General features: G+C 43.5%; 1 protein-coding gene across 7 annotated transcripts in view; it reads right to left on the reverse strand.

Annotated features, from left to right (window-relative positions):
* Positions 1–324: 324 nt before the first annotated feature.
* Positions 325–16,241, reverse strand: part of LOC101062195 (unconventional myosin-XVIIIa-like) — a 44,551-nt gene continuing 28,634 nt past the window's right edge. For 6 of the 7 annotated variants that reach the window (XM_029848846.1, XM_029848845.1, XM_029848844.1 and 3 more), the window contains 17 exons: positions 16,086–16,213; positions 15,847–16,001; positions 14,977–15,100; positions 14,691–14,891; positions 14,376–14,486; positions 13,998–14,102; positions 13,680–13,826; positions 13,461–13,574; positions 12,516–12,632; positions 12,159–12,242; positions 10,281–10,418; positions 9,453–9,638; positions 9,242–9,381; positions 8,994–9,038; positions 5,144–5,266; positions 3,161–4,577; positions 325–1,871 (listed from right to left, as the gene is read on the reverse strand). In XM_029848846.1, the coding sequence (XP_029704706.1) occupies positions 3,176–4,577; positions 5,144–5,266; positions 8,994–9,038; positions 9,242–9,381; positions 9,453–9,638; positions 10,281–10,418; positions 12,159–12,242; positions 12,516–12,632; positions 13,461–13,574; positions 13,680–13,826; positions 13,998–14,102; positions 14,376–14,486; positions 14,691–14,891; positions 14,977–15,100; positions 15,847–16,001; positions 16,086–16,213 (3,320 nt within the window). In that variant the 3' untranslated portion in view covers positions 325–1,871; positions 3,161–3,175. The remainder of the gene's footprint in view (positions 1,872–3,160; positions 4,578–5,143; positions 5,267–8,993; positions 9,039–9,241; positions 9,382–9,452; positions 9,639–10,280; positions 10,419–12,158; positions 12,243–12,515; positions 12,633–13,460; positions 13,575–13,679; positions 13,827–13,997; positions 14,103–14,375; positions 14,487–14,690; positions 14,892–14,976; positions 15,101–15,846; positions 16,002–16,085; positions 16,214–16,241) is intronic. The other variant, XM_029848850.1, reaches the window with a different exon arrangement.

A 16,241-nucleotide genomic window follows, 5' to 3' on the forward strand; every position in this document is an offset into this window, starting at 1 on the left:
GTTCAAAACTCTGTAGCTGCGCGGGAGTCGTCTTATGAACACCGGCGTTGCAAAGAAGTGCGAGAAACGTAGTCTGGGAGTGTATCATTTCGGTGAATCATTTGTTTTCCTTTGTAGTTTCCTCGGAAAGCTGGATGGGTTTGAAGTGAGGCCCCCGGTAGATGTGCTAAAATTAATCACACACATCAATGAATTCTTTTGCTAAATCAGTCTCAATCGGGCCGCCGTTCTCCTGCTGTTTTCAGAGGCTTTTTTCCAAAAACAGAAAAAAAAACGGCTGAAATAATTTCATAAAAAGTACAAAACTCTTCAGGTAGAAGAACTTCCAAAGCATACATTTATTAGGACTTACAGGCAATGGCATTTAATATCATAGTTAAGTTTATTCTGAAATCTTGGCAGCACAGTTTTCTGTTTACCATATTAATATTTATGCACCAAAAGGGGGGAAAATCTAAATAAGACATGAAATGCAGATTAGCCTCCAGTGAGAGTAAAAAAAATGTAAATAGCAGTTTTTGCATGTGCACAGATGCTGTAAATATAGAAACATTTCCAGACAAACAGCAAATCACACAAGACTTGCGAATTATACGCAGACTTAATTTTATTTAAAAGTATTTCTGACTTGGTTTAATGAGGTAAACCAGAAATATCAGGTGGGTCATGTAGTACAAAAGTGGCTGAAAAGACACCGAAGGACACTCAAGTATGTTTGTTGCTCATTGTTACTCACTGGCAAAAGAAAAAGAAATCACCTGGAAGCTTGTGTAACAATTGTGTAAAGGTCACTTTTACTAGTGATAAAATCAACCTGGCCAAAAATATGCTGCAGTTCACAACAACGTGCGCGTTTAATAAGACATCTGAAGCACAGGCGGACGCCATCATATTGCTCTGCAGGAACTATTACAAATAGGTTTAAATTTGTTAAATATTGTTCATATATTAAAGAAAACTCCAGGCATATTTTCTTTTTGTTAAAAGTGACAAAAGTTCTAAACATTTCTCTTAAAAAACCTTTTAAAAATCCCTTTGCTAACTCAACTGAATCATGAGTCTCACCAGTCAAACTAGAATCCCAGCATAAACTGCACCAGACACAGAATAAAGCTTCACCTTAAACATCAACTTCACAAGTCCTAAACATGACACCTTTATCTAAACCATATTTACACATTAAAATCACATTTTTCTTTTAAATCTTTAACAACTTCAAACTTCAATGCAATCTTATTTTTCAAACTCAGTTTATTTTGATGTTAGCAATTACAGCCTATCATCGCTTTGTCCTACTGATTGATATCTCAGCATGATACAAGAGTTGTGCGCAACCTTTCAGCAAGATAATAAATTGAAACTGGGTTAATTCCTCCCACCGAGCTAGTCCACAGTAATGGGAAACAGATAAGAGCAGCCTTAATAGTTGGTCAGACCTTCTTGAAGGAGTGTAGCCAGAGCAGGCTTATCTAAATCCTCTTGGCATAGCTATCAGAAGAGTGAGTGCAGAGTTTAAATTTGCCTGGAAAGCAGCTATTATGAATAAAGTATTAGCGAGACGTTCTTGTGATGGCTCACAGGGCTAATTTGAATTAAAAAAAGGAAATACAAATCATGAAAGTGACAAGAATACCTGGTTAAACTATGCGACAGCAGTGTGTTTGTCCTCCAGTATTTCTGGAGGAAGCAGCTGGCTTCATAAACCTTCTTTATGTGTGATGACAGTGGAAGGCAGCCAGGGTTAAGGCGCAGTATCTGCCTGTGTGCCATCACCATCGCTCTGCCTCAGTGTCTGGCTGCTGGATCCTTTGTCCACCTCGTCCTCTTCATCAGATCTGCCACGGCCCAGATGTCCGCGATACGCAGGAGGGCTACAGAGGTCACACACACACATCGTTAGTTGGCTGGGTGACAGGAATTTAAAGCCCTTTTTTTAACAATCTACACACATTAAGAAAAGCAACTTAAACGCTCAGTGCAGCAAACAGTTCGACCCATTTTTGAATGTTTAAATCAGGTGTGGGAACCATGCGAGGGAGCATATCAGCACCAAAGAGGCCACTAACCGTGGCTGAAACAGAAATATCCTCAATTGCTTCTCCGCCACTGTCCTCATTAATCATAAATTAATGCCAGCGATTTACATCCTTGGATGCCGCTGTCATGACAACATGCGGAAAAACAATCGAGCACTTAATTCAGTGGGGAATTGTTGTATAGAGCAAAAAAATAGCACAAGTGGAGTTAGCGCGTCCCTGAGACGTCAACACAATACTGCTCCCATGGAGCTGCTATAGAACTGTGTCCACATGAGTAACACATGTCCATGACGCCTTCTTAAAAATCTCTGAAGTGCACGGTGGGAGTCTAATGAAAAGAACTGTGAACCAAAGGGATTTGCTGCATAAATTAAGTGTTTGGCGAGCCACACACTCCTAGTCCCCCAAAACAATCATAACACAATAATGATCAGAAAACTCTCTTAGAAGGGGAAGCTTGCTTTTTAGCCCGTGACATTTCCATTTCTCCTGCGTTCTAGACCAATCAGAGCAGGCTGGGTTTAAAGAAAGAGCCTTAAAGAAACAAGATATTAGTGTTTTGGACAGGGGATTATAAGTGCTGCTGCAGAGGACAGTAAAGAAGAAGTAATGTGCTATTTGAAGTGTAAAGCCTGTGCAAGAAACACAGATAAAAATACTACAATAAAATTTGGCAGACATGGCCACTGGTAAGAGGCCTATATTATTTAAGCTTATCTGTTTGTGTGTTTTTGAAGAACAGGCAGAGATACTTTTTTGTGTTATGTGTTACTTGGCGTGTTTGGGATTGTACAGGCATCCGGGTCAACATGAACATCAACACAGCAACTGGTCTTCATGCTCAAACCTGCACACGCTGCACATGGAACCAGGGTCCTTGTTTATTTTAGAAGAAAGGGTGCTCCATCATCCAGTCTACGGAGGAGAGACTCGCTTCAAACATAAGTGAGGTGCACTCGCCTGAGTATCTTTAGGAATTACTCATAACAAAAGTTAGTTTCATCACAGACTTTAATCACAAGGCCAGCCCTATATTAAAGAGTGCAACACTGCAAGCTCCATGCGTTACTATGAGTGAAAGAGCTGTCAGGCTCCTGTGTCATCAACACGCCATGCATCACCTTCTAGAGCTGATATCAGTCACTGTCGGGTCTGTAGAGGTACTTCATCACTAAGTTATCCATCTTCTTCTGCTTCTTCTTGGAGCCTTTCTTGCTGGGTGGGCCGTGACCCGTGAAATCTTTGCCATTATCATCATCATCAGATGTTCGTTTTGGGGCACTTTTAATGCTGTTAGAGCTGCGGTACGATATGGTGGAGCCAGAGGAAGTCGATTCAGACGACTGTGACGAGGAAGAGGAATCAGATTCAGAATCGCTTAACTTCTTCTTTGGTTTCTTCTTGGACTTTTTGCCCTTTTTCCCTCTCGTGCGCCTCCTGCTGTGACGATCGTCTGAAGAAGAGTCGTCTGAGACGGGCACTTTTTTGTCCTTGCGATTGCGGGAGCTGCTGCTGCTGCGACTGCTGGACGGCCGGCCGCCGTAGTCCAGAGCAGAGCCTGAAGCGGATCGCAGCAGTCGGGATGCGCTGGAGCCAAGCCCCTCGTCTTCACCCCTATTTCTATTGTCTCCCTTTGCTAGTCCCTTACTCGTACCCTCTTCCTCACTGTCTGCCTCTTCAAGGTTGCTGCGTTTGAATTTAATAGGCTTGAAGCTCAGCACTTCGTTGATTGCAGCCTCTAAGTCAGGGTCCAGATAGTTGCGGTGGGTGACTGTCTTGATATCAGCTAAATCTGGAAGAGCGCTGTCCGAGGAACGCTGCTGAGCCGGGTTAGAGAAGCTGCGGCTGAGCGAGCGGGGACTGTACGCCGAGGTTCCGGCTTCACTAAAAGCCACGCTTTTATCATCGTCTTCATCATCTGCACGCAGGCCGAATTCACTGAGGCCACAGCTGCGGGCGACGGACAGGCGTGAGCTGCTGCGCCTGTCGTCTTTCCAGGAGGCGCTACGATGCAGCGCTCTGGGGCTGAGGCGGCTCACGCTGCTGATGGTGGACTTGCTGTCGTCATCCACGTCCAACACGCTCCGCCTGGTGGACATCCTGCTCGGGGCCATAGAGGACACCATGGAGTCCTTATCGAATTCAGGGCTGCTGCGGGAAGTCCAGCGGGACTCCAAACCTTTCCTGGCTCTGCTGGTGGCTTCAGAATAAGCCAGTGAGATGACAGAGCCTTTGTCATCAAGCTCTTCCTGTTCCTGGCTTCTCTTCCAATCCTGCTGAAAGTCTCCAGACTTGGATAAAGTTTTACGGATGGAGGCGTGGTCTGGCATGTCAGGCTGTTCCTTGAGAGTGCTAAACAGGGAGCTCTCATCACCTCTCCCCCCTATGGAGTCTTTTAAGTTGGAACGCCTCCTGTAGCTTAGGGAGCTCATGACAGACGCTGATCTGCTCTGCTCTACCTCTTTTACATCTTTACTTCCATCAGCCAATTTCTCCTTACCCTCTTTCACCTCCTTGGTGTCTGCATTAGCAGAGCATCTGAGCATTTACATCGTGACACCAGTAGTCCACCAACAAAACACATAGAGAAAATAAGATCAGAGACTCAAAAATAACAGATTGGAGTTCAGTAAGCCTTGAGGTAAAAGTGTCCTTGCGTCATGACGGGTGGCTGCGACATTAGACTGTCATTTCTGTTTTGTCCTTGCGACCACTCAGGAGTCAGTGAGCACATTCAGAGTAATGCCTCTGGCAGTTCCGGTTATGTACAGTACACACTATAGAAATGGAGGCAATCAACCAGTGAGAAGATCTATCTAAGTATGGCGAGGCGTCATTTAGCAGCCGTGCCAACTGGCCATGGGCCACTTCAATAAATGTGACAGCCGCCGCTTCCTCTTTCCGCCCGCTGTTATTAGACAGATTAGTGGGGGAGAGAGTTGACACCTAATCACATGAAATACCCATCTCTCGCTTGCTACATGCCCCTAGAAATCCCGGGTCTTTTCAAGGCTGAGAGATCGTGCAGCCTTATCGCTGCCTTACCGCAGGGACACGCCAAACACCGTTACCTGTCACGTTGCACTGAGGGTATGAGGACTAACCTGGTGCTCTTCAGACTTCCCTCATCTGATGGGGTCTTTGCGGTGGTTTTGTTCTTCGAGAGCCATGACTTTACTCCATCGACTCGGTCCTCTACCTCTGAATCAGTTTCTGTCTCATCTCCGCTGTAAAAACAAGAAACCAGTTCAGGGAGCCTTCAGCACAATGGAGTGAAAACAGTCATTTGGGACCCGCTGCCTCAAGCTCAGTGGGGATTTAATCACTCTCTACTGCAAAATGTGATGACTATATTCTCATAAACATGTATAATTGTTAGTTATTGCATCACAAAAGTTAGTTTCAGGGAGAATTCCTCTAGTTTAATCAATATGGGGCCACTATGATGCAAAGCAGTGCATACATGCTGCAACAACACCACCAAGCTTCAAGTAAGTTGTTACAATGAATGTAGAAGTAGCAGAAACAGGCAGTATGAACATGAGGCTGGTGCAAGGCAGTTTTTCCCCTCAGTAATTACTATTCAAGTGGAGCAATGAGAGCTCGTGTCCCCTCATCTGACACGGCGATAAACAGAGACCTGTGGATCTGACAAGCTCTGCAGGTCCCGCCTGAATAAGGTAACTCCTCATCCTTTTCAAATCCAGGCGGCATCCCTCCAGACCACGGAGGTTAATTTGACAAGAAAATTGTAGTGGAACATATAAACCAGCCTAACTTTAAAAATCAGTCCCTCTGTCATATTAAAAGAGCGAAAAAGAAAGGCTCCACTTAAGGAAATACTACATGGTGTGTCAGCACTAACTTTAACTCAGACAGCTTCATTAAGGACAGAAAATATGCACAAACTATGTTTAATCCGTGTTGCTGAGACTTTTCAGAGAAAATGACTTCTTCCTTATACACAGTTTTGTTATGCTTCCAGAAAAGGAAGCACAACAGAGCTCAGCAATATTGACGGTGTTGCTGTGAAAAAGCTCCAATTTAAATTCCCCTTGATTTATTGCAGGCTCCGCGTTTCATCTAAACTTTTTATTTATAGCATTACACACCCATCAGTCTGAAAAATGAATCCTTGTTTGTCACTAAGGTGTGTATTTCTTTTCAGAATGGAGTCAGCAGACAGCTGAGTGTGATTACAAATGAGAACAGCGATGCAGGTAACAGATATTGATTCTGGGACGAGCTTATCTATTCAAGCCTTGGAACAGAGCGGGGTTTTTTTTTTGCAGAAGAATAATGCTTCTGAGGAGCACGCACAATATCCAGAGAGGCGTGAGATGCCAACCTCCGTCACTGAGCCACGAGGCTACGAGAGAATAGCATACTGTTTGTATTTTTGTCCCCAGCATGCTTGGCATCACACATTCAATTGTGTTTCTTCAGAGAGGATTTCTCTCTGAATAACATGACAAACATTGTGTGGTGGTGTGTATCTATTGTTACAGTGAGTGAGAAAGAATACTGACCTCACAATTAGGCTTCCTGAGCAGTAATGAGAATATCATAGCTAGCATACGGCCTGTTTATATGAGTTTGCACATCTAAATGCTACTTTAGTCCGATCCGGTCCTTTCCCTTTCCCACCTAGCAGTACTCTGATCTCCCCACTGCATGCTAAATGCAATTGATAAAAGCCCACCAACGGACGATAATAGCTTCATTAATACTACAAAGTTGACAACACAGGCAGCACATTTGTCATCGCTGTGGTACTTTGACTCCGTAACGTGATATTACACAACATATAACCGAAACCAGCCTACAGGAAACTCATCTCTGCCCCCTCCCAACACACACGTGTGAAATAGAAGGTGGATTGCAATTGAGAGTCGTGCAAATGGTGTCAGAAGCGATTTGTCCTTGGCCTCCTGCTACGAGCTAACCAGTCCCGAGGCTTCTAGAAATAAACAAGCCTCCAGAATTTAAAAGTGAACGTTAATAGCTTCTGACAATTGGCCCACACTGGTTGTAAATCTTTGTCACATATATTTAAACTCTGCATCAAAGCTTGTATGGCTTGGTTCTATCAGTTAACATTTAGATAAAAACACCATATTTCTGTAGTATGTTTGAATTAACTCATAGAAAAAAAAGACCTACCCATTTATTATTGCAATGACTGGTGAATTACCGCTTGTAGATATGAACCGTCTTTATCATCTTATATTATATTCAGCCACTGTACCAAAAGGCTGCTGCAATCTGCGGGAAATTCAAGCTTGAAAATGAGTAATTTAACCATGTCCTATCTATTGTGGCATGTCTTGTACTGTGCATGTGCAATGAAAAATAATTTAAATCAGCCGGATAATCCACTTTATAATTTGGAGAAAAATTACAACAGCCATTATTGTTCATCAGTGTGCTAATGCACTGATGGTGAAGGAGGCCAAATTCAATTACACAAACAGGGGAATTCATTGCTCTGTTCCTTCAGTTGTGGGTTTGTTTGTTTTTTAGCAGAGCACTGGCACACAAGAGCAAGCAGATGACAAATAAGCAGCAAAAAAGCCACGTGATATGAGCGTGACGGCGGATCCAGTTCAGAAAGAAAACACAGAAAAATTATGGATATCTTCTACAAACTGGGATCTGTATCCGTGCCAGTCAAAAGAAAGCTTTTACACTGGCAAAGATGCTTCACAAACAAAGAAATGAGCGCTTGCTTTTATGGTTCACGTCCCAAAACCATTAGGTCGAATTAGTCGGCGCAGCTGCATGATTTGGGTGACAGCAACGGTGCTGCTCCGTCACCATCAAACTACTGACTGAAACCTAATCACAAAGAATTAAATAGGTGTAATAAAGCTGTCAAAGAAAGTAAATATCTCCCAAATGCTTTGCAGAAATTGCAAGAAGAAATTAGTAGTGCTAGTAGTAGTAGTAGTAGTAGCAGTAGTAGTAGTAGTAGTAGTAGTAGTAGTAGTAGTAGTAGTAGTAGTAGTAGTAGTAGCAGAAGAAGTAAGAACTAATTAATGGTGGGTAGACCTTCCATTCTCTTGTGCAAATAGCAATTTTGTGGTTTATTCTCTGCATTTACAGTGGCTCTTGATGCAAAATTAAACAAACATGTTTGAAACACTGACTATATGGTATTATTGCTCTTCACAGCATTCCTTTTCATTAGTTTGCAAGTTTTTTGCGAATATTTTGACATCAGAGTTTAAGACAAATCACAGTACCCATTTCAGTGTTATTCTATTATATACATTATTTGAGTAAATAATGTATATTTATTATTTCCAATACTTTTTCAAACGACAATAACAATACTATTGATAAAAAGAAAAGCCAATTTTCCCTCAGCAGTGGTGAGAAAAATAGTAGAGACAAAGAATAAAAGGTTAAAAAAGTTCAATACGTGCAAACAAATGTGTGATGCAGGTGTCTAATGGTGCAGCACATTTAGATGAGTTGTGTCTGATGCTCGTGGAGACAAAGATGCAGTATCACCGCAGGTTGTTAACCAGTCAAATTTCCCAAAAGGAAAGCGGTTGAAAACTGAATATTGGCGTAACTTACTTTCTATTCTCATGGCATTATGGATAATGCTCACCATCAAATGTCCCACGTGCCCCCATATTCTAAATAACCTCTTACTGTTAGAGGAGATTAACAAATCCTGAAATCTCCCTTTTCAAAATACAACAAGCTAAATAAACACTGGGTCATCATTTCAGCCAGTTTGGCAGAGATGTACGCAGAACATACAGTTCATCAATTCCCCCTATGCTGAAAATTGCTTCTATTGTGCTTCTGTGAACAACAGAAGCTGAAAGAATGCGGAACACTGCATTATTCTCTCCTGCCGGTGAAATCAGCGGGGGCGGGAGAAAAGGAGAAAAGCAGACGCACAATGATGAACACAAAAGATGCATTTTCCGTTCTCACGTTTTGTTCTTTCGTTTCTGATATTTTGTCACCATGTCTTGCAAGCTGCCAGAAGTGTGCAGAAGGAAGGAAACAGAAGAACACAGAAGAACAGGGTGAGACACAAATACAAGAGCAAATTAAGGGTTGTAAATGAATGTGGTGACCTTACTTTAAGACAGTCTTTATCAATACAATCTCGCCAGATTGCACAAACGACAATGAAGCTTAAGCTGCTTTATTTGGAGAAGAATAAAGCCACACTGTACCTGTTGATTACGTCGTCATTGTCGTCGCTCTCCATCTCGTCCTCGATGGCAGCCTGCAGGTCACCTATCCTCTTGAAGGCCAGCTTCAGATCAACCTGTAGGCTCTGATTGGCTGCCTCTAAGCTCTCAATGTCCATTCCCTGGTAAATGATGGCAGCAGTGTTACTTCCTCCGGCCCGAACACCGTGTCTTGCCACCCCTACAGCCTTACCAGTTCATGCCTCTTGCGGCTGGCTTCGGCCTCCTTCTTTGAGAGTTCTCCCATTTCCTCTTTCAGGTCCCTTATCTGCCTCTGCATTCGCTTGTTCTGCTCCTTCTCCCTATTTTCTGCAGCTATGTGTTCATTTTTCTCCTCTGTCATCTTTTCGAGGTTCTCTTTAAGGCGACCCACCAGGCCCTGAGGATGTGGTCACAAGGTCAGATATGGAGCCCACCACAATTTTACTATCTGTTTTCAATATATATGAAAATAAAATCCACAAGGAAAAAAAAGCATGGGTAAACACCAGCAGTGTTATCAGTGGCCTTTAAAAGCCTGGTGAAGATACAGATCACTAATCTACTGGGAGTGACTCAAACAATCAACAGCATTAGAAAAAGTACTGTGCACAGCTCCTGTTTTCATAGAAGAATTCAAAATATTACATAAATTTGTGCTATTGCTTTAAAAGAAAATCCTGGCATTTCAGTTTATTTTTCATTTTTAATGCTCTACAAAAAGAAAGCTGTTTTTTTTCCAACTTGTTTATCTTATTTTAAACCTGCAAACGTCAATTCTATTGATTTATTTTTAGCACAATAAAATGCGTCACTACATGAACAAACCTGAATCCATTAATAAACCCACAAAGGGTTGTTTTTGTTTAAGTTTTTCCTGACCTGTTCCGAGGGTGCAAGGGCTTGTACAGCTCTCCAAGGTAAACAATGCTTGAGATTTGGGGTTTTAAATAAACTAAACTCATGGCCCTCTATATGCCAGCTGCATCCAGCCATAGTTTAAAGCATTTCTTTGATCTAAGACACACAGGAATGATCTCACCTCTAATCGTTTGATCTGCGTCCTCTCATACTCTAATTTGGTCTCCACCTCACGGATTTTGGCCTCTTGTCGACACACAAGAGACTTTTCGACCATGGACTGTTCCTGGAACTCAAGCTGGCTCTGCAGCGAGTGGAGCTGGAGGAGGGGCACACATATACAGTTCAGGGACACAAGCAGAGAAAAATCCCTCCCAGAGGAGCAGCTCACCTCCTCCTTCATCTCTGCTTTTTCATTTGCTCCTAGGTGACCACTCAGAAACTTGGAAGCACGGACATCTGTGCATTAAAACTAAATTACTCTTCTCTTTGTCATTACGCCTGTGCAAACCTGATCCAGTGGGGTTCACGGAAATTATGCTGCCATTGTGGACAAGGAGCTCTCGCTCTATCAAACACAGTCAAAGAACTGCTTGTGGTTCAGGCAGAGCGCCATAGTCATTTCACAGGCTTCATGCAAAACATATTCCTGCCATCTAAATCGCTTCCTCATGACTGATGAAAGGAAGAAAGACAAGTCGAAACAAAGCCGTTCCAATGGACAGCATGCAATCTAATGAAAGGCCCTCCATCTGAGGCAAGAAGATTTGGAGTTTGCTTTGATAGCCAGACGTGCCTCCTGCTGGGGACATGATAATTCCAGTTCAGATGCTCTTGATGGCTATCGCAGCCTTCTCCAGCTGGTTTAAACAAGGTCTTATAGCCTGCTGGTTCTCCAGTGCAGCCAAAATATTCCAAGGTGGGATTGTTCATAGAGCATACTAAAGATTTAATTTAATATCAAGCCATCTGTTGCTTGAGGGTGGGAAAGCCACAAATCTGTTCTTTAGTGAAACACATTCATTTAAACAGGTTTTTTTTTAGTCTATTTCACATCAACACCTTTTTTCTGAGCCATATGTGATGTCAACAGTGTGTGAATATTGCTGAATATTAGAGAATAAGAGGCTGATATAATACCTCCAGAAATATAGCAGAGTTGGAGACGCCAGCGCTACAGTACGCCAGGACTCACAATGTCCCTCTTCAGCCATTTAAATGACTCTGACCTTGTAGAGTCCTTTTATTAGTTAATCCCATGCAGAGAGTTGAGGGCACTTTGAACAATTTGTAAATGTGAAACAGCCGGACAGCTTGTGATCTCCGGGTTCCTCCTGAAGCAGGACTATGCCTGGTTCCTGCCATAAACTCAATACAATGGAGCATCAACACTGACACCCAGAGCTGTGCAACACCACCAAAGACTGTGAAGGATACCTCATCACGACTGACACCCTCAGTGAGTTCAATCCTTCAAATACAGCTCTGTGATGATCTTTTCGATGTGAGAGTGCACAATGTTTAATATTCAGGAGGGATAACGATGTCAGGAGCGCACGATTTGGCCGCTAGAACGTCACCTTGTTAGCTCAGCAATGGCAGTATTTCAGGTGGAGCCTGATGAGTCCATCTAGTGCTGCTGCAACTGTTTTATTTATCAAATTTAATAAACCTCTCATGAAACGGTGCAATGGCATTTGAATGACAAGAAAATGCAGGGCGGAGATAAATCAATGTGTGTCTCGCTGCGCCAAGAGCTGTTGCTGAAAGACTGCTGACAGACTAAAAGAATCATCTAAGATTAATAACAAAGAACGGAACAAAGCAGTCAACTTTATGACCTTGCTTTCAGTATGAGCATGGGGAGGTTAAAAAAACTATTCCTTCACATGACTCTGAATCTTTGCTGATTCCTGCCATTCAGGGGCAAATTGCATTGCAAAAATGAAGCCATTTTTCTGCAACAAAAAGGGAAGGAGTGAATGGAGCTATGTGAAAAGCTGCGGTCTAATCAGAGAGCAGCGCCGGGGCAGGAGGAGGCTAAAGTGCTTTTGAATACCTTTTCTTGGATTTCCTGCTTCTCTTTGGCAACCTCCTCCAGCTGGGCTTGCAGGTCACTGATCTGGCTCAAGTCTCTGGCAGACTAATTCACACACATGCACAAGTCAAGAATGAATTGCACATAAACCAAAGTAAATTGCAACCCGATACTTAAATACCTCAAATTTTAGTGCAAATTCTGTAACATAATCAGCAGATCGTGTCATTACAGTGATTTTTCACTAATTTTCCACCGTTACTGAGTGCACGGAAGTGCGGGTCTGAGCTTGAATTCAGAGAGGGATTCATACAGGAGAATTTCCAGGCTTCTGAGGCTTTGAAACTGCTCACTGAGGTTTTAGGTGGGCTGAGTTACCTGGGCAACAGCAGCTTTATGTTTCTTCATCAACTCATTCATGTCCTCCTGATCCTCCTCCATACGAGACTGCAGGTCGTTTTTCTCTCGTTGCAGACGGCTGACCTGGTCCTCCAGCTATAGCGGGGAGACAGGAAGGACATTCACCCACTTCCACAAAAAAAACAGCATTTATTCATGAGCTTTTGAATATGATAAATGGTCATTAGCTGGCTGACAGACTTGGAATCTCATCGACAGGTAATAAGGCACAATCTGGACAAAAGCTCTGGCTGGAGAAGGACACCAATTGGAGATAATCAATGGGCTCATTTAGTCAAAACATGCAGCCAGTGGAGCATACCGGCAACGTCCTGTTTAGAGTGGATCCTGCAGTTTCAGGAGGGAGATTGAGGCCCTGGTATATATATATATATATTCTCTAATTTGAGACATTTACTAAAACACTCCCCTTCCATAACTGCAGCAATTAAAAAGCAAAGCAAAGGCAGACAGCAGCGTGAGCCGTCCCCAGAGACGGAAACATCCTCAGTCTACTAGTCTGAAATGCAGATCGCACTCTCACGAGACAGAGTCATTAATGAGCAGATACAGGGGGAAAAAATAAGTGTTCTTATCCATTAGGTGGAAATGCCAGAATTGGCTATATGCCAAAGGGCATTTATTATTGTAATATCCATTCACAGTTTGATGATGTGTGAATATTCATTTTAAAGTCCTGCCACACTCTAAATATGGCATAACAGCGGCATTAATTAAACATTTTTTTCCGCTGTTTTTGTTGAAACTGTACGAAAACAACCTCACTTTAGATAAAAGCATGTGTCAGCACTCAGTCCAAGCTGTTGTTTTATGAATATGGAAAGGCATCGGCACAAAGGCTGTGGAAAACTGTGGAACTCATGTTACGGCAGACTTTCAGCGTCTAGGATGTCTAAAACCTACCGAAAGCTTTGATTTGACCACATCCTCCATTTGGATGTGCAAGTCCTCGATTTCCATCTCCATGCTTTTTCGAGCCTTCACTGCCGCGGCGTGCGTGAACTCGGACTCCTCCAGCTAAGAGAAAAGTTATGAGATATTTTAAGCTGGCACTGTGTATATTTCACAAAGCCAAACTATGAGCTTCACAAGCACAAGAAGGCGTTTAAGAGAATGGCGCACTTGATTTTTGAGTTGGGCAATCTCCCTCTTGCTCGGGGCGCTGCTCTTCAGGTGGTCCAGCATAATCTGTGCGTCCGCCAGAAGGACTTTGGTCCTCTTCAGATCTTTCTTCAGCCTCTTCTCAGTCTCCACATCCCTCTGGCTAACCTGAATGACACACCGGCCTCATTAGACCTCTTTCAGGACCTGTGACACATGTGAGCACTGAAAAGCAGCAGCCAATCAGCAGTAAGTGGCACGCACTTCAACAGCATGCACGTGTGGATGCAGGCTTGTGCCCAGGGATTAAACGGAAGGAAAACAGAGCAAAGGAAGAACCTTGTCCTGGATGTTCAGCATTTTGCACTCCAGCTCTCTTCTCTCGCGCAGCACTTTCTGCTTGTCTTCGTACTCCTCCTCCAGCTGCACCTCCATCTGTTTCAGCTGCAGGACGTGTGCAGAAGGTCAGCGAACGCGATACGCTAAGCCAGACAAACCACCTCACAAAACCTCCCGTCTGGCCCTGCTGCGAAACAGCGTTAGCATTTCCCCCGCGCATGAGGAATTCAGAAAAATCTTTCACTGAATACAATACACTTAAGAACAAATACAATAGAATGAAGCCTTTCAAGGACTGATCGTGATCTACATGAACAAAGCTGTGAAGTCAGAGAAACTTGTGGGAGAACAGTGAACCCAAGATTGAAGAGTGCCCACCTTTTTACCGCAGGACCGCCTTATCTCATCCACCTCTTCATCCTTACTCTCAATCTCTTTTGAGTGGGCCTGCCGCTGCCTCTCCATCTCCATCTCTAGCCGCAGTTTAGCCTGATTTTTGATGAAGGCGTACGTACAGCAGAACAGCGGTTAAAATACACCCAGGAAGGAAGACCTGTGCTTTTGTTAGAAGGTTTACTTCTGTCCCAATTTGATTAGACAGAGATTAGGGTGGTTTAATGTGTTTGCAGATTTAAATGTTATCCTCGGTGAACTCAACTGTAAGAATAGATCTAAATGAATGCCAAAATGCACCTGCTCCAGCATCTGGATGCTTCCCGCCTGTTCATCCAGCTCCTCCTCCTGGTCTTTCACCTTGGCCTCAAGGTCACGAAGTTGCTTTTTGACCTTGGCCAGCGAGGCCTCGTCCTTGGACTCCTGGGAAGACAGATCGTGCAGCTCCGCCTCCAGCTGCTGTACTTTCATGTTCACAGAGCATAATTCAATGTCCTTGTCCTAGAGGCAGAAGAGGCAGAGTGACGTGGACATCTGGAAGGCTAAAAAGCCAAAACACATGAAAGAAGCGAGGAGAGCAGCTGACCTGCAGCTGCTGACGGAGGTTCAGCATCTCACTGGTCAATAGGTCTTTCTCTCGAGCCAACCGCTCCCTCTGGGTCCTTTCTCTCTGTACCTCTGCCTGAGCCTGGTTCTGCTCTAGGTCAAACCTTCCACACACACACACACACACACACGTAGGTTTCAACAAACAACAGTTTGCACATAAAACTATGCAATCGGGATTTCGAGTATCTTTATAAAAGACACTGAAATAAATAATAAACATCTGCAGTTCAACCTGATATTTGTGTGGTGAAATGAAGCCTCAGTTTTCAGTGCGCAGCTAAATAATGTCAATATGTGCATAGTAAATAGATACAGACCAATACTGGTGGGCGTTTTTCATTAATTACTATTTCAAATTGAGACAAACTGTCGTGGCTGCCGGGAAAATGACAACCCTCGATGCTGAAGTGTCTCTATTTGAGTCGCCACTGTTGGCCTTTTCCAGTGGCAAACACTAAACAATCGAGCTTAATAATGCGCACAGCGTTTTTGTTTTTTGTTTTTCTCAAGTTCTATTGCAGAAACACTTGGGGTTAGTGAACTTAACGGCTAAGTGTTTTATGCTGTCAGCTTGATGTAATTCCCTGTTTCTCTCGCTGAAGCATAGCTGAAAATAATTTCACCCACAGAGCATCCTCAATTAGCCGCGAGGGAGAGATCACATTCTGACACGGTGATAGCTTCTCAAGTGCTTAAAGTCTGAGTCATTTTCTGAGCTAATGCAATTCCACAGATTACAGAACATTTCCATCTGCGTTCGAATGGGAGGAAACCGCAGTGTTCTGCTGTGTGTGTGGAAGAACGCGTTTGCTTGAAAGTTTGAGCGAAAACAGGCAGGTGAACTCACTTCCTCTGTTTCTTCTCCAGGTCGTGGTTTCTGCTGTGCAGCCCCTCGAGGTGCAGCTTGGTGTCCTGCAGCTCTGCAGTCAGTTTCTTGCACTTCTTCTTCAGCTGCTGCACAGAGCGCTGCATATCTTCATTATCGGCCTGCGCGTCAGCCAGCTGCAGAAACCGCAATCACACACACTCTTTACTGCTGATTGTGTGACACATTTCTATAATTCCATGGTTTCAAAGGTCTCTTGCCCTTCTCTCCAAATGCCTTTTGCTCTGCTGCTCAGTCTCAAGCTTGTCCTCAAACTCCTGCTGGAGTTTCTTTTTGCCAAAGTCCATTTCACGAATGGCTCGGTTGTATTTTATCCGCCACTCACCTCCTGGGAAAAAAAAGCATAAACGTCAGGG

The sequence above is a fragment of the Takifugu rubripes genome, chromosome 15, assembly GCF_901000725.2.
Source record: "Takifugu rubripes chromosome 15, fTakRub1.2, whole genome shotgun sequence".
Taxonomy (NCBI): domain Eukaryota; kingdom Metazoa; phylum Chordata; class Actinopteri; order Tetraodontiformes; family Tetraodontidae; genus Takifugu; species Takifugu rubripes.